The 19,180-nt window shown below is 38.5% G+C and overlaps 1 protein-coding gene across 1 annotated transcript in view; it reads left to right on the top strand.

The window, feature by feature from the left end:
- The first annotated feature begins 2,286 nt into the window (after window positions 1-2,286).
- LOC103778097 (NADP-dependent malic enzyme) overlaps window positions 2,287-19,180 on the top strand; it is a 37,288-nt gene continuing 20,394 nt past the window's right edge. The window contains exons 1-3 of the mRNA XM_008945671.1: window positions 2,287-2,396; window positions 10,308-10,405; window positions 12,895-13,008. Coding sequence (XP_008943919.1) covers window positions 2,294-2,396; window positions 10,308-10,405; window positions 12,895-13,008 — 315 coding nt within the window. The 5' untranslated portion in view covers window positions 2,287-2,293. The remainder of the gene's footprint in view (window positions 2,397-10,307; window positions 10,406-12,894; window positions 13,009-19,180) is intronic.

Here is a 19,180-nt window from a genome sequence, read left to right as displayed (position 1 = left end):
CCCCCGTTGCCAACATGCAGTGAGCTTGAATTCATTCTTTACATAGGTTTTGTCTAGAAATGTCTTTGGGGTTTTTTTTCTGTTTGGAGTTTTTTTTGGTGGAAGGGGTGGGTTATTTTGGTTTTGGTTTTGTTTTAAGAAAGTATTTGACAATGCCTTATGGGTCTATTAAGCAAGAATATCCGGAGACAGTACTATTATGAAATACATCTAAGAACTGGAGGGTGCTTAGTAGTAATATTAAATTAATTTTACCTATTATGAATGTTCATTTTAGGAGTAACCTTGTTGGTGCACTGGGGCAATTTGTACTTATTAGGTATTGACATATGAGTCTAGTCCTCGGACTCTGGAGTTTCCTTATTTCAAAAAAAAAAAAAAAAAGACTCCTGTGTTCCTCCCTTTGATAATTTTTATATGTATTGAGATGCCTGTTGAAGTCAATACAGGCACCCACCTACACTAGAAAAACACTGGTTTTTGCTCTCTGTTGGTAGAGCAGCCTTGTTACACAGTGGATCCAAGGAAGTAAGGTAACACAGTAAATTGTTTCAAAACAATGTAGTGATTGGCATTAATTTTGCACCTGTTGCCACCAGGTTTATCAAAAATTACTTACCCATGCTGCTGAGCTGACTTAGTCATATCAGCTAAATGATAGAAATTGTTCATCTGATGTAACTGCATGCTACATTTTCAAAATATAGTATATAGAAACTTTAAAGTACGATAGGAAATGTCAGTTGGAATTCTTTCATTAGTTACAAGGCTGAGAAAACATTGAAATGAATGGTAATACTGATTCTTGGCATACTGTTTAAGAAACATCTATCATTTGTATCAGAAAATCAGTTTTGACAATCCAGTGAAATAGTAAATGTAAGAAAAGTAGATAACCTCATTTCTCCATATACCCAAAGTTTTAGTGTATGTTAACCAAGTGTAACTTGATTCAAATTTGCAGCTATCACTTTCCTTCCTTGAAGTGTTCTCACATTTATCATTTGTCTAGATTAACCGTGTTTCTGATCAAATACCTCTTTTGTAATAGAGTCATAAAATTATTTTGGTTGAAAGAGACATTTAAGATCATCATTTCCCACCTGGGTCACCACTAAACCATGTACCTAAACATCACATCTACATGTCTTTTAAGTACCTCCAGGGGTGGTGACCCCACCACCTCCCTGGGCAGCCTGTTTCAGTGCTTGACAACCCTTTCAGTGAAGAAATTTTTCCTAATATCCAACGTAAACTTACCCTGGTGCAACTTGAGGCCATTTTCTCTTGTCCTGTCACTTGTTAGCTGGGAGAACAGGCTGATCCCCACCTTGCTGCTTTGAGGTAGTAGTTGTAGAGAGTGATAAGGTCTCCCCTGAGCATCCTTTTCTCTAGGCAAAACAATCCCAGTCATTGTCCTCAGCTTCTCCTTGTAAGACTTGTTCTCTAGACTGTTCACTAGATCAGTTGACCTTCTTTGGACACACTCCATGACCTCAATGTGCTTCCTGGAGTGAGGGGCCCAAAACTGAACACAGTATTCAAGGTGTGGCCTCACCAGTGCTGAGTACAGGGGACCAATCACTTCCCTAGTTCTGCTGGCAACACTACTGGCCAGTCTATAACAGACGTCTACCATGATATCTTCTTTGTTAATACCTATAAATGCTCAACCCTATTGTCACCATTACCAAGCTCTAGACAGTCAAACCACACCCTAACAAGTGACCCTAACAGGGCCACTCCACCATCTCTCCTTCATGACCTATCTCTTTTGAAGAGTTTATGGCCATCCAATGCAGCACTCCAGTTGTGCGAATCATACCACCATGTTTCTGTGATGGCAGCTGTATTATGCTGTAGAATGTCTTCCCCTCCAATAATGGTCAAGCATCACATTGTGAATGATGCCATGCTGCTGACCTGCACAATGACGATAAAATAAAATCCATGTTTTGGATGTGTTAACTTTTTGCTACCTTCCTCGTGGGGCCTTTTTTTTTGGCTCACTAGCTGATGGCTTAGCAAAGACTTGTTGATATGTTTGCAAAGAGATGGTCTTTTTCCATGATCTTTTATTTGTAACTTAGAACTGAATAAAGTGTATTAATAGTTTAATTATGCCTTCTAGATACTTCAGATGAATGTAAAGATACAGAATGTAACAGAAACATATTAGTAGATATATAAATCATACTTGTGTTCAAAATCTGATTGCAAACTTTAATATCTTTTTAACAGTGATGTATTATTTTTAATGTAATGCACAATTTCTTTTCTTTGTAGGTATGGCATGAACTGCCTCATTCAGTTTGAGGATTTTGCTAATATGAATGCATTCCGCCTCCTGCACAAGTACCGTAACAAGTATTGCACTTTCAATGATGATATTCAAGGTAACAGACTCTTTCTCTTCTCTTCACTCTTGTGATGCTCACAAGCCAGAAAAATGAGTCTTAGCTGATGTAACAGAGGGAAAAAAATGTATCAGCTTTCCTGTGATATTTGAAGAAGTCATTACAGGTCACATTTTGCCTTGGGTTTCCTCAACATGGGTTTCGGGTGAGCCGTCTTTGCTCTTAACCTTTCTTCTCTCATTTATGCCACGTGCTTTATTTAGATGTTCACTCTTCAGGTTTTTTTTTTTTTTAATAGCTTAGTGTACGAATGGCTTTTCCGTATAAATTATTAACTTCAGATCTTTAGGCAAATGTCAAAGCTCAAGCGTGGACTGTACTTCCCTCAGTGTTTTTGTCACTGCAGTGACAACTGTTCCACTGTTCTTCTATGCAACAGAGCTTACTTGATGAATGTCAAACTGTATTTCAGTTCTTAAGCAGACAACTCAGTTAAATAGCTTTCTGATTTTTTTTTTTGCAGCCTCAGATCTGCGTTCAATTTTATAGGGAAATTATTCCCCTGACTCTGCTTTCCCATCTGAATAATTTGTAGCAACTGGCAAAATAAAAAGATCTAAGATGGGAAACATCAGCAAGGGGGATTCCCCCAGCGCGCAGTCTAGAAGGGCATCTTGTCCCTTCCCTTCTGAGAGCGAGGCAAGCAAGGCTGAAGTGGCAGATGCTGCTGCTTGGATTGCCTTACTTCCTGTCAGGAAAAGAGCACTGGAAAATAACTTTCTCTAGGGCATTAAGTGCACTGGTTCCCATCCTTGTGAGTAAACTGAAGTCAGATGAACTGCTGAAGAGTGGTACTCAAGGAGGGCCCTGGGCACCCAAGCTGCCTCTTAACCCCTCAGGTTTCCTTGGGTAGTTTGAGGTCCCTACCAGTAACAGGACCAAAACTAGGGGCTTGAACATCTTCCTTTGTAACAGTTTGCAGTGAGGCTTTAAGCCAAGCATTAGGAGCTTGAGTGTTCCAGAAGTCTTTCTTGAGTCATTCTTGGGACCTGTGTCTTGTTTCAGGGACTCAACGCCTGCTGGTGGATTCAAATAGCCCTTGTCTTTCCAATGTTAGGGATTTGGCTAGCCACATGGACTATGTTACAAGCCTGGCTGAGTTTTACTCTTGCATCTGAAACACATTATGAAGGACAAACTCCCAGATGGGAAATAAACTAATTATAACGTGTGATTTCCCTTTGTAAGAAGCTTGGTGGTTCTTACCCTGCAGGGCCTGAGTGTAGCCATGGCTACCAAAGTCCAATACAGTGGATGAAACAGCATCTGGAATTTTCCTTATTTTTTTAAAGACCCAGGTCCCACAAGGAATTCTCTTTCCTTTGAAGGATGAAGATCTCACCCCAAATCAAACTCAACTGGAATGTAGTTTTAAAGAAATGGAAAGTAATCTTTTCACCAAGAGTGCACCAAAACTAAAGTGAGAAAGTCTTCAGTGTCTCTAGATGCATTTTTAAAACCACTGCATTTTTTCTGATGCACCTTAGAAGGAGGTGTCTTCATGCTCAGAACTGTTGTGAGGTATCTGTTCGGCATTTGACTGAGCTGCCATAGCAGCTATTGGTCTTCCTTAGAAGTGTTGCCACTTGCAGTCTTTCAGTTTATTCAGTTCTGCATTCTGTGTTTGTGGGTCTTTTGATATTTTTACAAGTGAGGTCTTGAACCTTTTGGGTGATCTCTGTCCTTAATGCTTGTATAGCTTCCAAGAGGTGAAAGCAGATGCATGTAGCCTGCTCTAACCTCTGTTATTTGTCATCATATCCATACGGCACCATACCTGCCTGCCTCTTGTCACACCCAGCTGGGACACAGCAGGGTGCCGTAGCGCTCCCTTTCTACACCCATCTTGGTTTTGGAGGGTCTGTTGAAAGAGTTTTTACTGCTTGAGCACAGCCAGTGGCTTAAGGCAAGTTTCCATGTCTTAGAAGCCGTGCATTTGTTTTACACAGGTCTCTTTTTTTATCACAAGGTAGCTGTTTGTAGTCATGGATAAATTTGAAATAGTGGCCTAAATTTCTCTAGCCTTGCTGCCTCTATGCAGGCCAATTATTTCAGTTATTTAAATTGTTTTCATTTTTTCCTCACCCTTTTACTTTAGAATTGTCTTAATGGAAACTGACAAACTTCTGCTGTATTAGACAATCTACATTAAAAACAAGTGTTTTTCTCTGTGGTATAATACTCTAAGTTTTTATTTTAGTGTTCTAACTCGACTTCTCTGTGCCCACAGTTGCAGTGCTTTCCCCCATTATGGGCACAGAGCCTGTGCTTTATGCCAAGAAAAATATCTACACGGAGAGATTGCACTGGATTGGAATTAACTTTGATATCCATCATGACCTTAGATGTCATTAGTTTTTAACAGCTGTGCTGTTTAATTGCTTCAAATTTGATGAAAAGAAACAGACTTAAAATAAGAATGTAGCGCATGTATAATTTAAGATTATTATTGCATCTTAGGTCTGTGGTTTGATTTAAAGTACGTGCTAAAAGTTCAGCAGACTACCATTTGAATAATTAGGAAAAGTATACCTGGAAATTATGTTATGACCAATTGAATGTTAAGTCAGGGAAGTTTTCAGAAATCAGAACATATCAGTCCCAAGAAATCATCAAGATTTAAAAGAATATTTAAAAGATTTAATTCTCTTCAAAATTAACATCGGAAAGGATATGTTTGGTACCTTGAAATTACCATTCTCGAAACCAAATTGTAAAGAATTCTTGGGATTTGTTGCTGTGGTTGTGATGGGTATGAGGCTTCCAGTTCATTCTCTGACCAAGAATTTGGAAAATGCAAAGTTGAATGACGTGATATCTCATATGTTCATATGGTATATCTCAAATTCTGATATTATGTGCAAACTGTAGAAAACCTCTTTCATAATATGAAGTGACATTTTCCTCTAGAGGAAACAGACATTAGGATTTTTAAAATTAAAATGAAAACCAAAAACCAAAACGGTTAAGACATTTGCTGTGGGATTACGTGAAGAGTATTTTTCTTCTGGTATACTCAGGATTTCACTTGTCCATTACACAGAGGAAAATTTACATTGAAATCAGAATGCTTTCAAGTGTACCCTCACTGTATCTTTTGTATGCTTTTCCAGTTGTGTGTACAAGTAGGTGTACGTATAAGTATTGTTTTATTTTTCTCCTATGAAGTTGTAGTTTCTTAAGTTTTGGGGCTTCCCTGCCCTTTTTTTATCCTTCAGTTGTTGCATCTGCTGAAAGAAGGCTGTGCTCCAGAGCACTTATAATGTGCCAACCCCAAAAGGCTGTGGTCTCTAGGATTTCCTTTGGCATATTCATGCTCACTCATAAAGTTTACAGTAACAAAGCTAAAGAATCTTGGACAGAAAACAAAGACTTGATAAATAGTGTACTTTGAAATTTTACATCTGCCATATTTTTACAAGATATGTCTCACTAGCTAGGAAACTATAACAAAAAGGAATATTTGCTAATAACCACTTGCTGTGATTGTTTTTCTAGAAATTTTGGGAAAATAATAATCAGTTTTCAAACTCATATCCGTGAACAATGTCTGTCTTATTCTGCACACAAGGGATTTAACCTGTACTCTGTGGGAGAGGGAGACAAAACCATTTCTCTCCTTCCAATAGCGATGACAGCCAGAAAAGCAGCGAAAGTCAGTTTCTGCTTCGTAATGTCTGCGAGAAGTGGTTAGGCTTTGGCAGATGGATGTGAATTGCATTTTGATTCTTTTCTAAAATTCGAGTCAGTGTTCAGAGTGAAATTTAAGGTCATGCCATTAGTCGGGGCAGTTCCGGTTAGACAGATCTGCTATTCACCCTGATGATGTCCCCCTTTCAGTAGGAAGGAATAAGGGAAGCTGCTGACGAGGAGTGATGACAGCCACTGCCAGCAGCAGTGATAGTGGGTTCAGTAATCTAATCAACTGGGTTATTATGCTTTTTAGAGTCAAATGGCTGAATAAAACCTATGTGGAATACTCTTATAATACCAGTTCTCAAGAATTGTACTCCTTTTGTGCAGACCGTGATTCGTGAGAACCGTGGTGTCTTAAGTCTTTCTATATTGCTATTTTGATCTTTGTTCTGAATCACCTTCATAACGAACATTCAGGTAATGATAACTCACATCCCATGTAATTAACGCAAAGTGTTATTGACAGTGTTGTAGTCTATTCAGGTTTCATATCTCTTTTTCCTTAAAACAGAAGATGATACTGTAATAGAGTTTCTAAAAGTATCCCAACTGGCAATCATAGACCATGCAACAGTTCACCAAAAATGAAGATAAGCAGGATGCCAGCATTCCCATTCGTTCCAAATTCATGGTGTTTCATTCTGTGTCTGTCACCAGAAAGCATCTTGAAGAGCAGCTTTCCTGGATCTCTGAGAAGTCTTCTGATGAGGCCAGGGTCCTGTGGTGCCATGTCTTCAAGGGCTGCTCAAGCTCAGCTTTCTTTTTCAGGAGACCAGATCAATGGGTTTAGGAATAAGGCATGTCATATAGGCTTCCTTCTCCTCCCCTGTAAGCACAGCTGTGTAATATAAAATAGAAAAAAGAATTTGGCATCCAATGAGAGGATGAGATTTTTTTATGGCTGGTTATGAGGATTGTTTGAGTACCAAGGGAAACTGAGAGCGTGGTCTGACTTCTCTCTTTTGCCATTTTTGGTCTTTGCCAATTTGGCACTCGCCAGAGGAAGACTTCATTTCATTTGGGAAAGAAACAAGCTAGCTCTTGGATTCTGTGGGGTGGAAGTGTCTCAGCCTGACAGTTCTTCCCAAAGCTGTGCCTCAGATGAACCATTTTTTAGATTTTTTTATTTAGACATGAGAGAGAAGAGAGTAAGTGATCTCAGCTCATAGAACAAGTCATAAAAATGACTAAATAACTAAAAATGACAAATTTGTATGGTCTAAGCATTAAGTGGGCTGAGAACAAGGTGTCCTGTTTTTCTGATGCTTGAAGGGAAAAAGTCGTAATCAAAAGCACGTAACAAACTTTTAGTTCTAAAGACACGAGTTTTTGAACTGTTTGGGTGGATTTACTTCATGAAGTGACTTTCTAAGGGACTTTCTAAGCTTTAAGTTGCGTTCTTAAATTTTATTAACGGTTGCCTTTTTATTTTTAAAAAGTAACTATTCATGAAGCTCAGATGATCCTATCTATAAACCACAGATTCAAACCCAGCCTTCAACACCCAAATGACGTCTTTTAAGAAAAAGTTTGTTGCTACTTCTGTTCTTTCAGTTCTTTCATAGTTACATATATTTGAAACTTAATGGTCTGCAATATGGATAGCTGTTTTGAGCATTTCCTTGAGTTTAATGCAGAGATTACTGCTATCTCAGGTTTAAACCTCACCTTGCTTATGAAAAAATAGAGTTGTGAATAGAAAAAGCTTCAGGGGAACTGCATGTTGAGGGCAAATGTCCAATGTGCAGATTCTGAACCGAGAGCTTTTGAAGTATGGTCATATCTGTTTCATACTTTTTTTAAAGGAAAAAATCAGTAGCAATGTGACTTTTCCCCTTAAAAAGCAACCAGTGGCTTGTAGATAATTGGAGCTAGGGCTGTGGTTGATCATGAACAGAATTGTAGGAGCCAGCAGATCTCTTCCTTGCATGTTCTTACAGGCTTCTCAAAATCATTTACGGACTCATCTTTGGTTCCCTTGGATCAGTCAATGGCAGCCACTGCCTGGAGAAGGAAGAACTCAGTACTTATTCTCAGAACTGGGACATCTCAGGGCCCATGTTCAGATGGGCATCATAAATCTTCAAAGACAAAACCCCATTTTTTCATTTTCAATACCTAATTGAGAGTGACTAATACAGCTTTTTCAGCCCTGATTAAATCAGTGCTGTCTGCTGTCAGTTCTTCAGAATCTCGTCTAAAAAGACACATTGAGCACAAATTTTCTGCTGGCATCATCTACCTCACTACTGTATCCCCATCCACAGGATGTCTTTATGGGTTCTGTGAACTTAATGAAAACTGATGCACTTTCTCAGTTGTTTTTTTGTTTGTTTGGTTGGTTTTTTTTCCCCTCTGGTATTTAATGGATCCAAGTTCCTTGCAGGAGTAAGGAGTCTGACTGTCTCTTTTTTGGTCCACCTCGTACTTGGGCTTTAGTGATGATGATCATTTGTGAAAATAGAAGCTTGTTACCTGAAGCCAGTAATCCATGAAAGAAGGCTTTCCCCCTCTATTAGGCTTTGTTGTGGAGAAGGAGTAATTGGTCTTTGGATCAGAAGAGCCAGATATCCTGGTCCTGGTGACTAAACACAACTTTCTTCAGCATGTCAGAAGCTGACAGCTAGACTCGGCAGTGCTGACAAGTCAGCTACAGTGTTGTGTTTAGCTTTGGGTGCTGCAATTCAAGAAAGATAAGAAATAAATGGATAAAGTCCAGAGAAGATAAATTAGTGCTAAGTGTTTCAGAAAACATAACTTTCTAAAAAAGAGGAAGAACTGACATTGGTCCACATAAGAAAAGCAGGCTGAGACACTGTTAGTCTTCATATACAATAAATGTCATGTTGCAAAGAGAAAAGAACAGGTTTTCCAGTGGTTGATATGACAAGAGGCCAAAACAGAAGAAGAAAAAAAAACATTTTGATTTGAAATTTTTAACAAAAAATTTATTGAAGCAGTAGGAATATCTTGTTAAGGAGATCATAGGAGTATTTGAAAAAAGATGTTAGGAACAAGTTAGACAAAGATCTATCAGAAATCAGAGGTATGGTTGATCTTGGAATTGTGATCAGGTTTGAATTAGATGCTTGCCTTGATTGCCCTGCTTTTTTTATTAATAGGTGTTTCTCATGAGGTCCAAAATCTTTCCTTTCAAAGACAGATGTCTCATTCTTTGTGGTTCTGATTTGGAGAAGAAAAGCCTCCACAGAATAAATCATAAAACTACATGTTCACCTTTTTACCTGTGTAGCATAACCCAAAGATAGATTTAAAAGGAACTTCCAATGTTTTACATGCTAGTAAGAACACCTTTCATAGTGTGCTGGAGCCCTGAGGGCTTCCAGACACAGTAGGGTGGTCAGCATCTTAAATGAGCTGGCCTTACTCCTTCAGCCAGCTTAGCTTCCAAGTGACTGTTCATAGTTTGCTCTTCTTCTCTGACAACCTCCCTGTGAGAAATAGAGTTTTATTTTAGACTGGTGTTTTACTGTATTTGAAGAATACCCATTTGAAGAATGAGACCAGTATTGTAATTTTCAGTATCTGGAGTCCTTCAGAATACTTCTGTCTGGACCTTCATGCCCTTTCCTTCTGAAAAAGGTCATAACCAGAAGATTTTTTTCTAGTTCAAATGCCCCAGCCATGATACCCATCCAGTAGAATCAGTCAATCATATTTTATATAATGTTACTCTGAAGTGGGCAGATTCAGGCTAGACGTGAGGAAGAAGTTCTTCCCCATGAGAGTGGTGACGCCCTGGCATGGGTTGCCCAGGGAGGTGGTTGAGGCCCCATTCCTGGGGGTCTTTAAGGCCAGGCTGGATGAGGCTCTGGGCAGCCTGATGTGGTGGGAGATGTCGCTGCTTATGGCAGAGGGGTTGGAACTGGGTGATCCTTGTGGTCCCTTCCAACCCTGACAGATTCTGATCCATTTTTGCAGAGGGCTTAGTAGTGTTGGCTTAATGTTTGGACTTGATGATCTTGGAGATCTCTTCCAACCTAAAGGATTCTATGATTCTAATATGTTCCCACTTACATTCAACTTTCATAAGAATAAAGTAGAACAAATTCCAATTCCACTGAAGTTTTTCGTACTACCCTAAGTACTTGTATCTTTTAGCAAAAAGATGCTGTGGAAATATTTTAAATATTCCAGAATAGCCAAATATATTATTATTTTTTTTTATTCCAGGAACTGCATCTGTGGCTGTTGCAGGTCTTCTTGCAGCTCTGCGTATCACCAAGAACAAGTTATCAGATCACACAGTGTTGTTCCAGGGAGCTGGAGAGGTATGTATTTTTATACATCAGGAAAAATTTTACGACAAAGATATTTTTTCTTAATATTTAATCAAATTATGTGTATCCAGCTAAGAAGAAGATTAAATGGGTAGAATGATGGCTAACACTTGCTGAATGTTGGTTCTTAATTCAAATGTAAACTTACAGAAAATCTCTAACCATGTGGTCAAGCCTTGTATTTTTCATAAGGCATTTTGTGGTGTTCTGTTCTCATTTTAAAACTTCAGGTTATAGTATTTCAGCTGCAAATTATTGAACTGGTCTCAACAGGAACAAGCAAAACATTTTGGAAGATGAGGAAATATATCAGGCTACCAAAGAGAGATGAAATAAAATGTATTTACCAGAGTCGGTGTTACTTAATAAGAAGCCATGCCCCTTTGATTTTTCCTGTCCTTAAATATAGTTTTTCAGTATTCTGCCTGTTAAGATCATCCATTTCTGAAGAGTTTTATGCACATTATGTTTTAATATTAATTTTTCAGTATAAATTTCTAAGCCACAGACACACAAGTAAAAGTTGTACTTATCTACAGTGTGGCTAGCTGTCTTCTCATGTATGAAGTCTACAACTCCATGCAGGCTTCTAAAAAATATTATTCATGGTCACCAGACCCCCCTATATTTGCATGTCGGGGTTTAAGGTCAGGGCCATCTGCTAGACCTCTAACAGATGCTGTTAGTTCCTCTCCCCTCCCAAATGGGACAGAAAAATGAATAAGGGAGAGAGACTTATGGATTAGAAAAGAAAACTAAAACAGCTTTAATGAAAATAATAATAATAAAATGGGATATATACAAATATATAAAAACCCAGTATCAAACCCAACCCCCCTGCTGGAAATTACCTCACTGTCACCACTGATGCTGTGGAGCAGGCGCTGGGGAAGTCCCAGACTGGGCTCAGCAGCAGATGGGAACTGGATTCAGGAGCTGGATTCAGGAACACAAATATCAGGATTGAAGGCAGAAAGGACAGAATCCTCCTAGGATGCCACCCATTGAAGAAGAGAGCTTAATAATCATGATTGCTCAGCTTTATATTGGATATGATGTATATGGGGTGGAACACCTTGTTGGTCAGTTTAGGGTCACCTGTCCTGTCTGCTCCTCCCCAGAGGTGTAGCCTCTTACTTTCTACACCCCCAATGTGGTACACAGGATTTAGCAGTGACCTTGGTCTGCACACCAAACCTTGGTGGTGACTAAACATGGAGTGTTATCACTGCTGGAAGCAGACACTGTCTGTGAAAATATGCTGCTAACTTCAAACAGTACAGCTAGAAGAGACTGAGCTGAAAATTAAAATCTTTGAACAGAATGAGTTCTGTTCCAATTGAAACCAGGACAGTGCAATGTACTAATCCAGCTTTGTGTAGTCCAGATAGCTTTAATTTGCTTCAATATTTGGTGCTACTGAGCTCAGGTCTGTAGTTTTCAGAATGATTTGCATCCATGTCTGGCATGTCAGCGCCTTTGTACATCAAAACTGTCCATCCCTCTGAAGTTCTTTCCCCTGGTGTTGCTCCATGACCAACAGACAGATGAATCCGTGGCCTAATGTTTATTTTTTTCATTAGTATTGTCAGTGTGCCTGTTGCTGCAAAGAAGTAATGATAGATATCATGTCTACTGCAGGAGCTCATTCCCAATAGAGCTATGTATTTCTTAACTAAAAAAGGAGAATTTCACTTGGTTCTCAGTGAAACTGAGTAATAAAGAACAAGAATAATGTATATGAGTTGGTAATCAGAAATACTGAGTGATCTGTTGGCTCATATTGTTGCCTGGTTTTCAATCTGTACCTGTATGACATTTGATCTGTTGGATGAAGTATTCTAAAATCCATTAAGAATTATAAATGTTTCAGCGAAATATTGATAAGTGAATTTTTCTCACCCCTGCTTTCACCGGGAGCACAGCCAAGTCTAGAGTTACAAAACACACAAGGAGTAGGTAAAAAGAGACTTAGCTTCTTGATGGACATTTTAAAAAACGATAAGAACAGGTTTTTCAGATTGCATTTTACTTTCTGGCATGCAGAGTGTGGCTTCCTTAGGTTTAAATGTAAAAAAAAGAAATATCTAATGAACAAAATAAAATTTCAAAGACGAAAAAATGTTTAATATATTCTGAGATGATTATGTGGAGTAAATGTTGGTGTTAGCATTAATTGATTAGAGTTTAAACGTTTATTTTGCTTTCCACATTGTAAATGCCTTCTTAAGATTTATCTATACTATGATTTAGCTATATGATTTAAGATTCATCTATACTATTTATCCACATTATGGTTTCTATTTGCCAAATAGTAGCAACAGTTCATTAGCATTTACTTTATGAAAAAAATAATGATTCAGTACTATTGTTAAATAAAACGAAGACACTTATTTAAAATAGTGGGTGGGGGAAACAAATGAGCAGGGGATTTCTTTCATTTCTAGTTTCATATACAATTTTTCTGCTCTACCCTTCAGGCTGCCCTGGGGATAGCAAACCTCATTGTTATGGCTATGGAAAAAGAAGGGATATCTACAGATGCAGCTATCAAAAGGATATGGATGGTTGACTCAAAGGGATTAATAGTAAAGGTATGATAATTTTTTCATTCCTTTAAATGCCATGATAGTTATTTGCAGCCTGCAGATAAAGGCAAAAACATATTCTTTGTGAAAGGAACTACAACAATTTACCTCTTGACACAGCAAGCTGGTTTTCTTTTCTAAAGTGTCTTAAATGAATGCCACTCCCATGTTACTTCAGGGGGAAGTGTGATCATGCTTGGAGTTTCTGCCCTATTTCTTTTAGGGATGAGCACACAAAGAAGAGAATTATTCTGAAGTTCATTAAAACACATGTAAGGAAAGAAATGTCCAACCTGTGGGTTTCATATTTCCCATGGCAATGCAACTATTACTTGTTAGCACACTGTTGCACAAAGATGTACAGATACATCACTAGGATAGCATTCAAGGGTTTTCTGAAGGAACAAAAATATTTTTGAATAAAGTATTTTCCTGGTATTGCAAGCATGTCATCCTTCTGCAAAAACAGATATATTACATCAAACAGCTTCTATGCACAGTGATATAGCTCATGTTGCAGATGTTGTGGTCTGCAGTGCTATCAACACTGGTCAGAATTTGAAGCTGCTGAGAGACTTCATCAGTCACCCTTACCTCATTCCTTCCACGTGCCAAAATAAAGACAGACATGAATTCCATGTGCCAGAATAAAGAAACTGCTATGTTTTAAAAGGCGGTTATGTATTTAGTAGTTTGTGAGCTACTTAAAAGAAATGGATGAGAGGCCAGTTGGCTTTGCTTTTTCACCTTGTCTGTTGGGTAGCAGTGTTTATGGTAATTTTTGTTGGTATTGCACTCTTGTGCAGTGCTCTTTAGTCATTTAATATTTAAGATCTTTTGTAGTTCACGTACCTATGCATCAGGACCATCCATTCTGCAGTCCTGTATCTGTGCTGATTTATTGAACAGCATCACAGCACCTTTCACTCATACTATTGAAGGGGAAATAGTGGGATCATAGACATTAAGATGAGACAGTATTACTAAGGTCATCTTGGACATCCCTTGCCAGAAAACACATTCTTCTGATCAGATACAGAAAGATGCTGGTATTTGCTACTGTGTAAGACAGATTTTTTTTTCTGGTGTGTGTTTGTTTTGATGAGTGCTTTTAATCATTTTGGTTTTCATCTAATAATCTTAAAGTGCTTTTGCATCCAGGCCCATATGACCGAAGGCCTGTATATCTTCTGTGGCTGTTAAAACCTACAGGTTGCCTAAGAAGAATGGTGTGTTTCACAATTCCCTCCACCAAAGAGATTGGGATTATCAAATAATACAAATGAGCTAAAATCACCTTCTGGTGGTGTTAAGGAAACAAACTGACAGGGGCGATAAAACAGGTCTCAGCTGCTTGTCCATCCAGCCAAGGTGGTTAACCAGCCTTTCTTCTCTCCTGCTTGTTTCTTCTTCCTGCTTCTTTTACACCTCTCACTGCTAATTTGCTAGTCAGATGAGAAGTCAGGTTGTTGCTCTTGGTACGCAGTGAGAAATTCCTTTCACAGTTCCTAAATTTTTAGTGACATGGTGACTGTATACTTTCTTCACCACCTTCTAGCTTCAGTGCTCTCAAGCAGTGCCAAAGCCAATCAGCGCCTCACGTAGCCTTGAAGTTCTTTTCCTCTGCTTATTCTTCTTGGTGGGGCTTTAATTTGGGTTTTGTCCAAAAAGCAGTCCACTGATTTTCATGTTCTGCCCAGAATATATTTGTGAACTGCTTATGATAGCCAGACATAACAGCTGTCTGAGATAGATTAGGGCTGAATTTGTGGCTAGATGTTGACTCAAGCAGTGGGAGCTGATGGTGCACATTTCAGGTCATTGCTGGTGTTCCTGGAAGTCCTGAGAGCACCAGTATTCCTGTCTGGCTGTCCTGGGGGACTTGAGAATAGGTGGGTTTTTAATGCTGTGGTGTGTTTGAATGCAGAGCCTAGAAGCTGAAGAGGCATGGTTTAGTGGTGACCTGGTGGTGCTGGTTTAATGGTTGGGCTTGGTGATCTTAAAGCTCTCCTCCAACCAAAACGATTCTGATTCTACTTCAGTGCGCGGCCTAAGCTAGGCTTAAGGAGATCCATCTGTGATCTAGAGCTCTTCAAGTCCTCTGTTGGCTTTCTTCTGCAGCTAAATGTTCCCCCTAAAAAGTAACAAAATTTATAAATGCCACCTGCCTCCACACCACTACCCAACCCAAAAGCAAAACCCCAGCATAAGCCTCTTGAACCTTGTGATTTAACTGCTGGGAAGTCATATATACGGCAAGTAAATAATTAAGCTATTCTTGGTTCCTTTTTCTGGCCCAAAAGAGAATGCTGTACTTTAAGTCTGCTTAGGAAATTATTTGGGCTTCAGCTGATCGCAGAAAAGCACTACAAGACTTAAAGGACTTCCCAAGTCCTTAGAAAGAAGATAAGAGAAGTAAAATGAGGAAGATTTGTGGAAAAAAAAAATATAATGAGAAGGATTGTATTGTTAGAAATCTTTTAATTATTGTGAAGATAAATACTTGCCAAGCCACAGCACAGATCACCAGCTAAGCAACTTTGCATGAGCTAAGCTGACTTTTATTTCTCACTACTGAGGAGTTATATCAATGGAAAACTGTTCAACAAGAGTCTCTTAAAATTTGAGTCACCAAAAACTGCTTGATCAAAAGAGTTTTACTTGAAGCAGGGAGACCTTTTCAGTCCTACAAATATTCTGATTTGTTGCCTTAGCAGTATGAGAAGTAACAGAACCTTTGAAGACTCAGCAATTACTTTGTCCAAGTAAACTAATTTTTACATCATTTTTATTCTATGCTGTCCTTTGATCATTAATTTTGCAATGCATAATTATAGATTTAAACATTGTTTCTCCTTTCATCTCCTTTCTGTAGTATTTCAACGAGTGCAAACCAAAGAAAAATAACTTGGGAACTTTTGTTGACCTGACTGGAAACAGTTACCATGTTTTCCTTCTTCCCTGCACCCCAAAGCTGCCACGAAGTCACTTATCAGACTTTTGTATCTGATTTTTCCTTTGTGGCTTTTTAATTTTAGTTCAAGTGCAGCTGTGTTTTCATTTTCCCATTAATATTCTCCCCTGCCCTGGGAACCATCTTTTTTCATTAAACCAAGTTTGATGACCAATTTTTCTGCTATGTTGTGGTAAAAGAGCTACTGATGACGGGTATGTGTGTTATGCTGTCTATAGTTGTGTTCTCTGCTTCATTCTGGAGAGCTTATAATGTTCATATCAGTTTAGGGTTATTGTGAGTTTCTTTTAATTAGTTCAGTATGCTTTCACCTTTGAAACTAGTTTTTTCTTCAAAGGTGGATGAGGAAGGTTTGCAGATCATAGTATCATTGGAATTTTGCCACTTGAACTATAGGACTTTTTGAAAAGAGATATTTTTCCTCTTGAAATGCATGTCTTAAGTAACCCAGTGCATTCAGATGGAAGTTTTAATGTTTAATTAAAAGACACTTTTAAAGTTGCTTTTTCACTCTTGTGTATTTGGAGATTAAGCAGTTTCGACTCATCTTTAATTCTGAATTTCTGAATTCTGTCACATTGTCACATTCTGTCTGATTGATGAATAGATATTTACCTAGATGAACACACTGATGGGTGATTTCTCCCATGTTCCTTTTCTTTCCTGTATTCTTAGTGTTTCCATTTTTTTTCTGTTATTCACACAAATATACACAAATGTGTGATGTACATGAACGCATTTTTTGCCTTCTTTAAAGCTGCCATAGTGTCATGCTTAGCTATATTGGTGGCTAAATCTTCAACCTTAAACTTCAAGGACAGTGCATCTTTTTGTGTCCAGTAGCTGAGAGGAGGCAGGTGGTGATAAACAGTATTGGGATGTTTTTGAGGTTCACTGTTCACTGTAGAATAATAAAATGGTTTGTGTTGGAAGGGACCTTAAAGATCATCTAGTTCCAAGCCCCCTGCCATGGGCAGGGACACCTCCCACTAAACCACGTTGCTCAAAGTCCCATCCAACCTGTCTTGAACAATTCCAGGAATGGTCATCTACACCTTCTCTGGGCAACCTGTTCCAGAGCCTCACCACCCTCACAGTGAAAAACCCAGCATTTCAGCCATGTGCTGCAATTTCTTCTTTTTCTTCTTTTTTTTTTAAGGCAATGTCAAGAACAGGGTTGAATGGTAGGCAAGGTGGTTCTTGGAACTGCCTGGGAATATGGTGCAAATAATAAGACATTTTTAGTACTTAAAGGGACTCTGTAGACATCCTCGCCTTCTGCCGAGGATGGATGCTCCTCTTTTGAGGATGGACAGGCTGGTGGGAGTGTTCCTGAACTGCCAAACATGCTTCTCTTGTGATGGTTTATCTGTAATTTGCAAGACAGCATTAGCTTTTTGTATGCCACATAATCTCTAGTGCACAAATGAATCTCCCTCACATAGGGATGAATGTCATCTTTATCTTTAAAAAGTATGTCAGCCTGGAGGAATGTTGGATTTAACAGTTTTGTACTCTATGCTTTCCAGTTTAGCAGAGTAATACTTGTGTCTAGTCAAGTGGTTTGTGTTTTAAATGGTCATTAAATATGGGATCTTATACCCTGAAAGACTTCAGATCATCTGGATGAAGCCCAAAAGTGAACAGCAAGCACAAGAACATCAGTTGAGGTCTGATAGTTGAAGTCTTTCTAAGAGGAGGACTGAAATAAATCCCAAAAGTTTGCCAATTTCTGTGGTCCTAATTAGTTAGAATGGAGATACCCAGGTAATTATGTAGATAATTCTCTAAAATGTTTTCATTTTTCCTCCTCCTTTTCCCATTTGAATATCCCTGGCAATCTTACTTGGAAAAGATCCAACTGGATCACAACTCACAACCTGATAGTGGATAAGACCCTGATTAAAGCCCACGGTTTGGTCAAAGCTGGATATAATTTCTTATATCTCATTGGTTAGAGAATGGTGGAAGAGAAAGGGGACATTTGGGACTGATAAGAGAACTTCAGTGCCATATAGGTGTGGCTGCTCCCATTAGAGTCAGCAGAGCTCACATAACATGTGAAAGAGCCTTTGAAACTCACAATCATGTATCTTAATATTAAACTGAATCCCATACGGACTGTCTGATTATTAATGAATTTTCTTATATTTTAGCAATAATCACTTTCTTAAAAAGTTTGGGTTTTAGTCTAGATACTAATTTCACAACAGCTTTAATGTTAACTTTTCTATATCACTTAATATTATCTGCCTTTCCTGCTAACTTAATTATTTCTAGCTTTCTTTTTATCAACAGTCAATTCTTGACCTTTACTTTTGTCCTTGATCAGTACATCAGAATGTTCCTATTATTTTCCTTAAAAGGGACACCACCAAATATTTGTGTGTTAAATTTGTTAGCCTGTAACATGGTCTTAGACACCATGTACATTGGATGTACTGATGCGATGGTGACCAAATTTGGATGGCTCGTGATTTTGTTTGCTCAGGCTCTGTTATGGAAATGAATGATTGCTGTTCTCAATTTTGGTAGGGTTTGTTGTTTTGTTTTTTTTTTTTCCTCCTGTGTGGATTCCTGACTTGCTCTGCTTCTCAGATTTTATCTTCTTGAAATAACTGTCTTTATAAATTTTGTCCTGCCTGTAAATCATATGTGCTTATTTACATGGAAAGGATATTTTATGCACCTAAATAAACAGCCCTAATCTTCTAACAATGTGTTTTAGTCAATTGCACTGACTAAAATTACAGAATTTTACATTTAGAATTACAGAATTACATTTCTTACCTAAATTGTATGTTTCACTGCCAACCATTATGACATTATCTCCTCAAAATGTTGTGGGTTTTTTTCACACAGTTGACAACAAGTTGTTTATTAATGCTGTGTCCAAGTTGCCTCACCTGGTTTTAATCTGCTTTTTTCACCTTTAGGTGTTAGGTGACGGGCCTGATCAGGAGGTATAGTCGTTTTATAACTAGGGCCCTGGTATGAGGATTTTGGAAGGCTTGTGTGTGTCTGCTTTTTGATTCCTAAACAAGGTAGCACATGCCTGGCTGTCACCTGCAAGCCTTTGGGTTTCAGTAACCTCTGACCCGTGAGTCCATATCCCTACCTGCGTCTTTCTTTGCATTTTGTGATTCCTTGTAACTGATGCTCTCCTGGAGTTCTGCCTAGGGAAGGTGGCCTGTCCTGTCCTCT

Source organism: Merops nubicus, unplaced genomic scaffold (genome assembly GCF_000691845.1).
Source record: "Merops nubicus isolate BGI_N331 unplaced genomic scaffold, ASM69184v1 scaffold12720, whole genome shotgun sequence".
NCBI classification, from domain to species: domain Eukaryota; kingdom Metazoa; phylum Chordata; class Aves; order Coraciiformes; family Meropidae; genus Merops; species Merops nubicus.
Note: the sequence above shows the minus strand (reverse complement) of the source record. Positions and strands in the feature narration are given on the sequence as shown.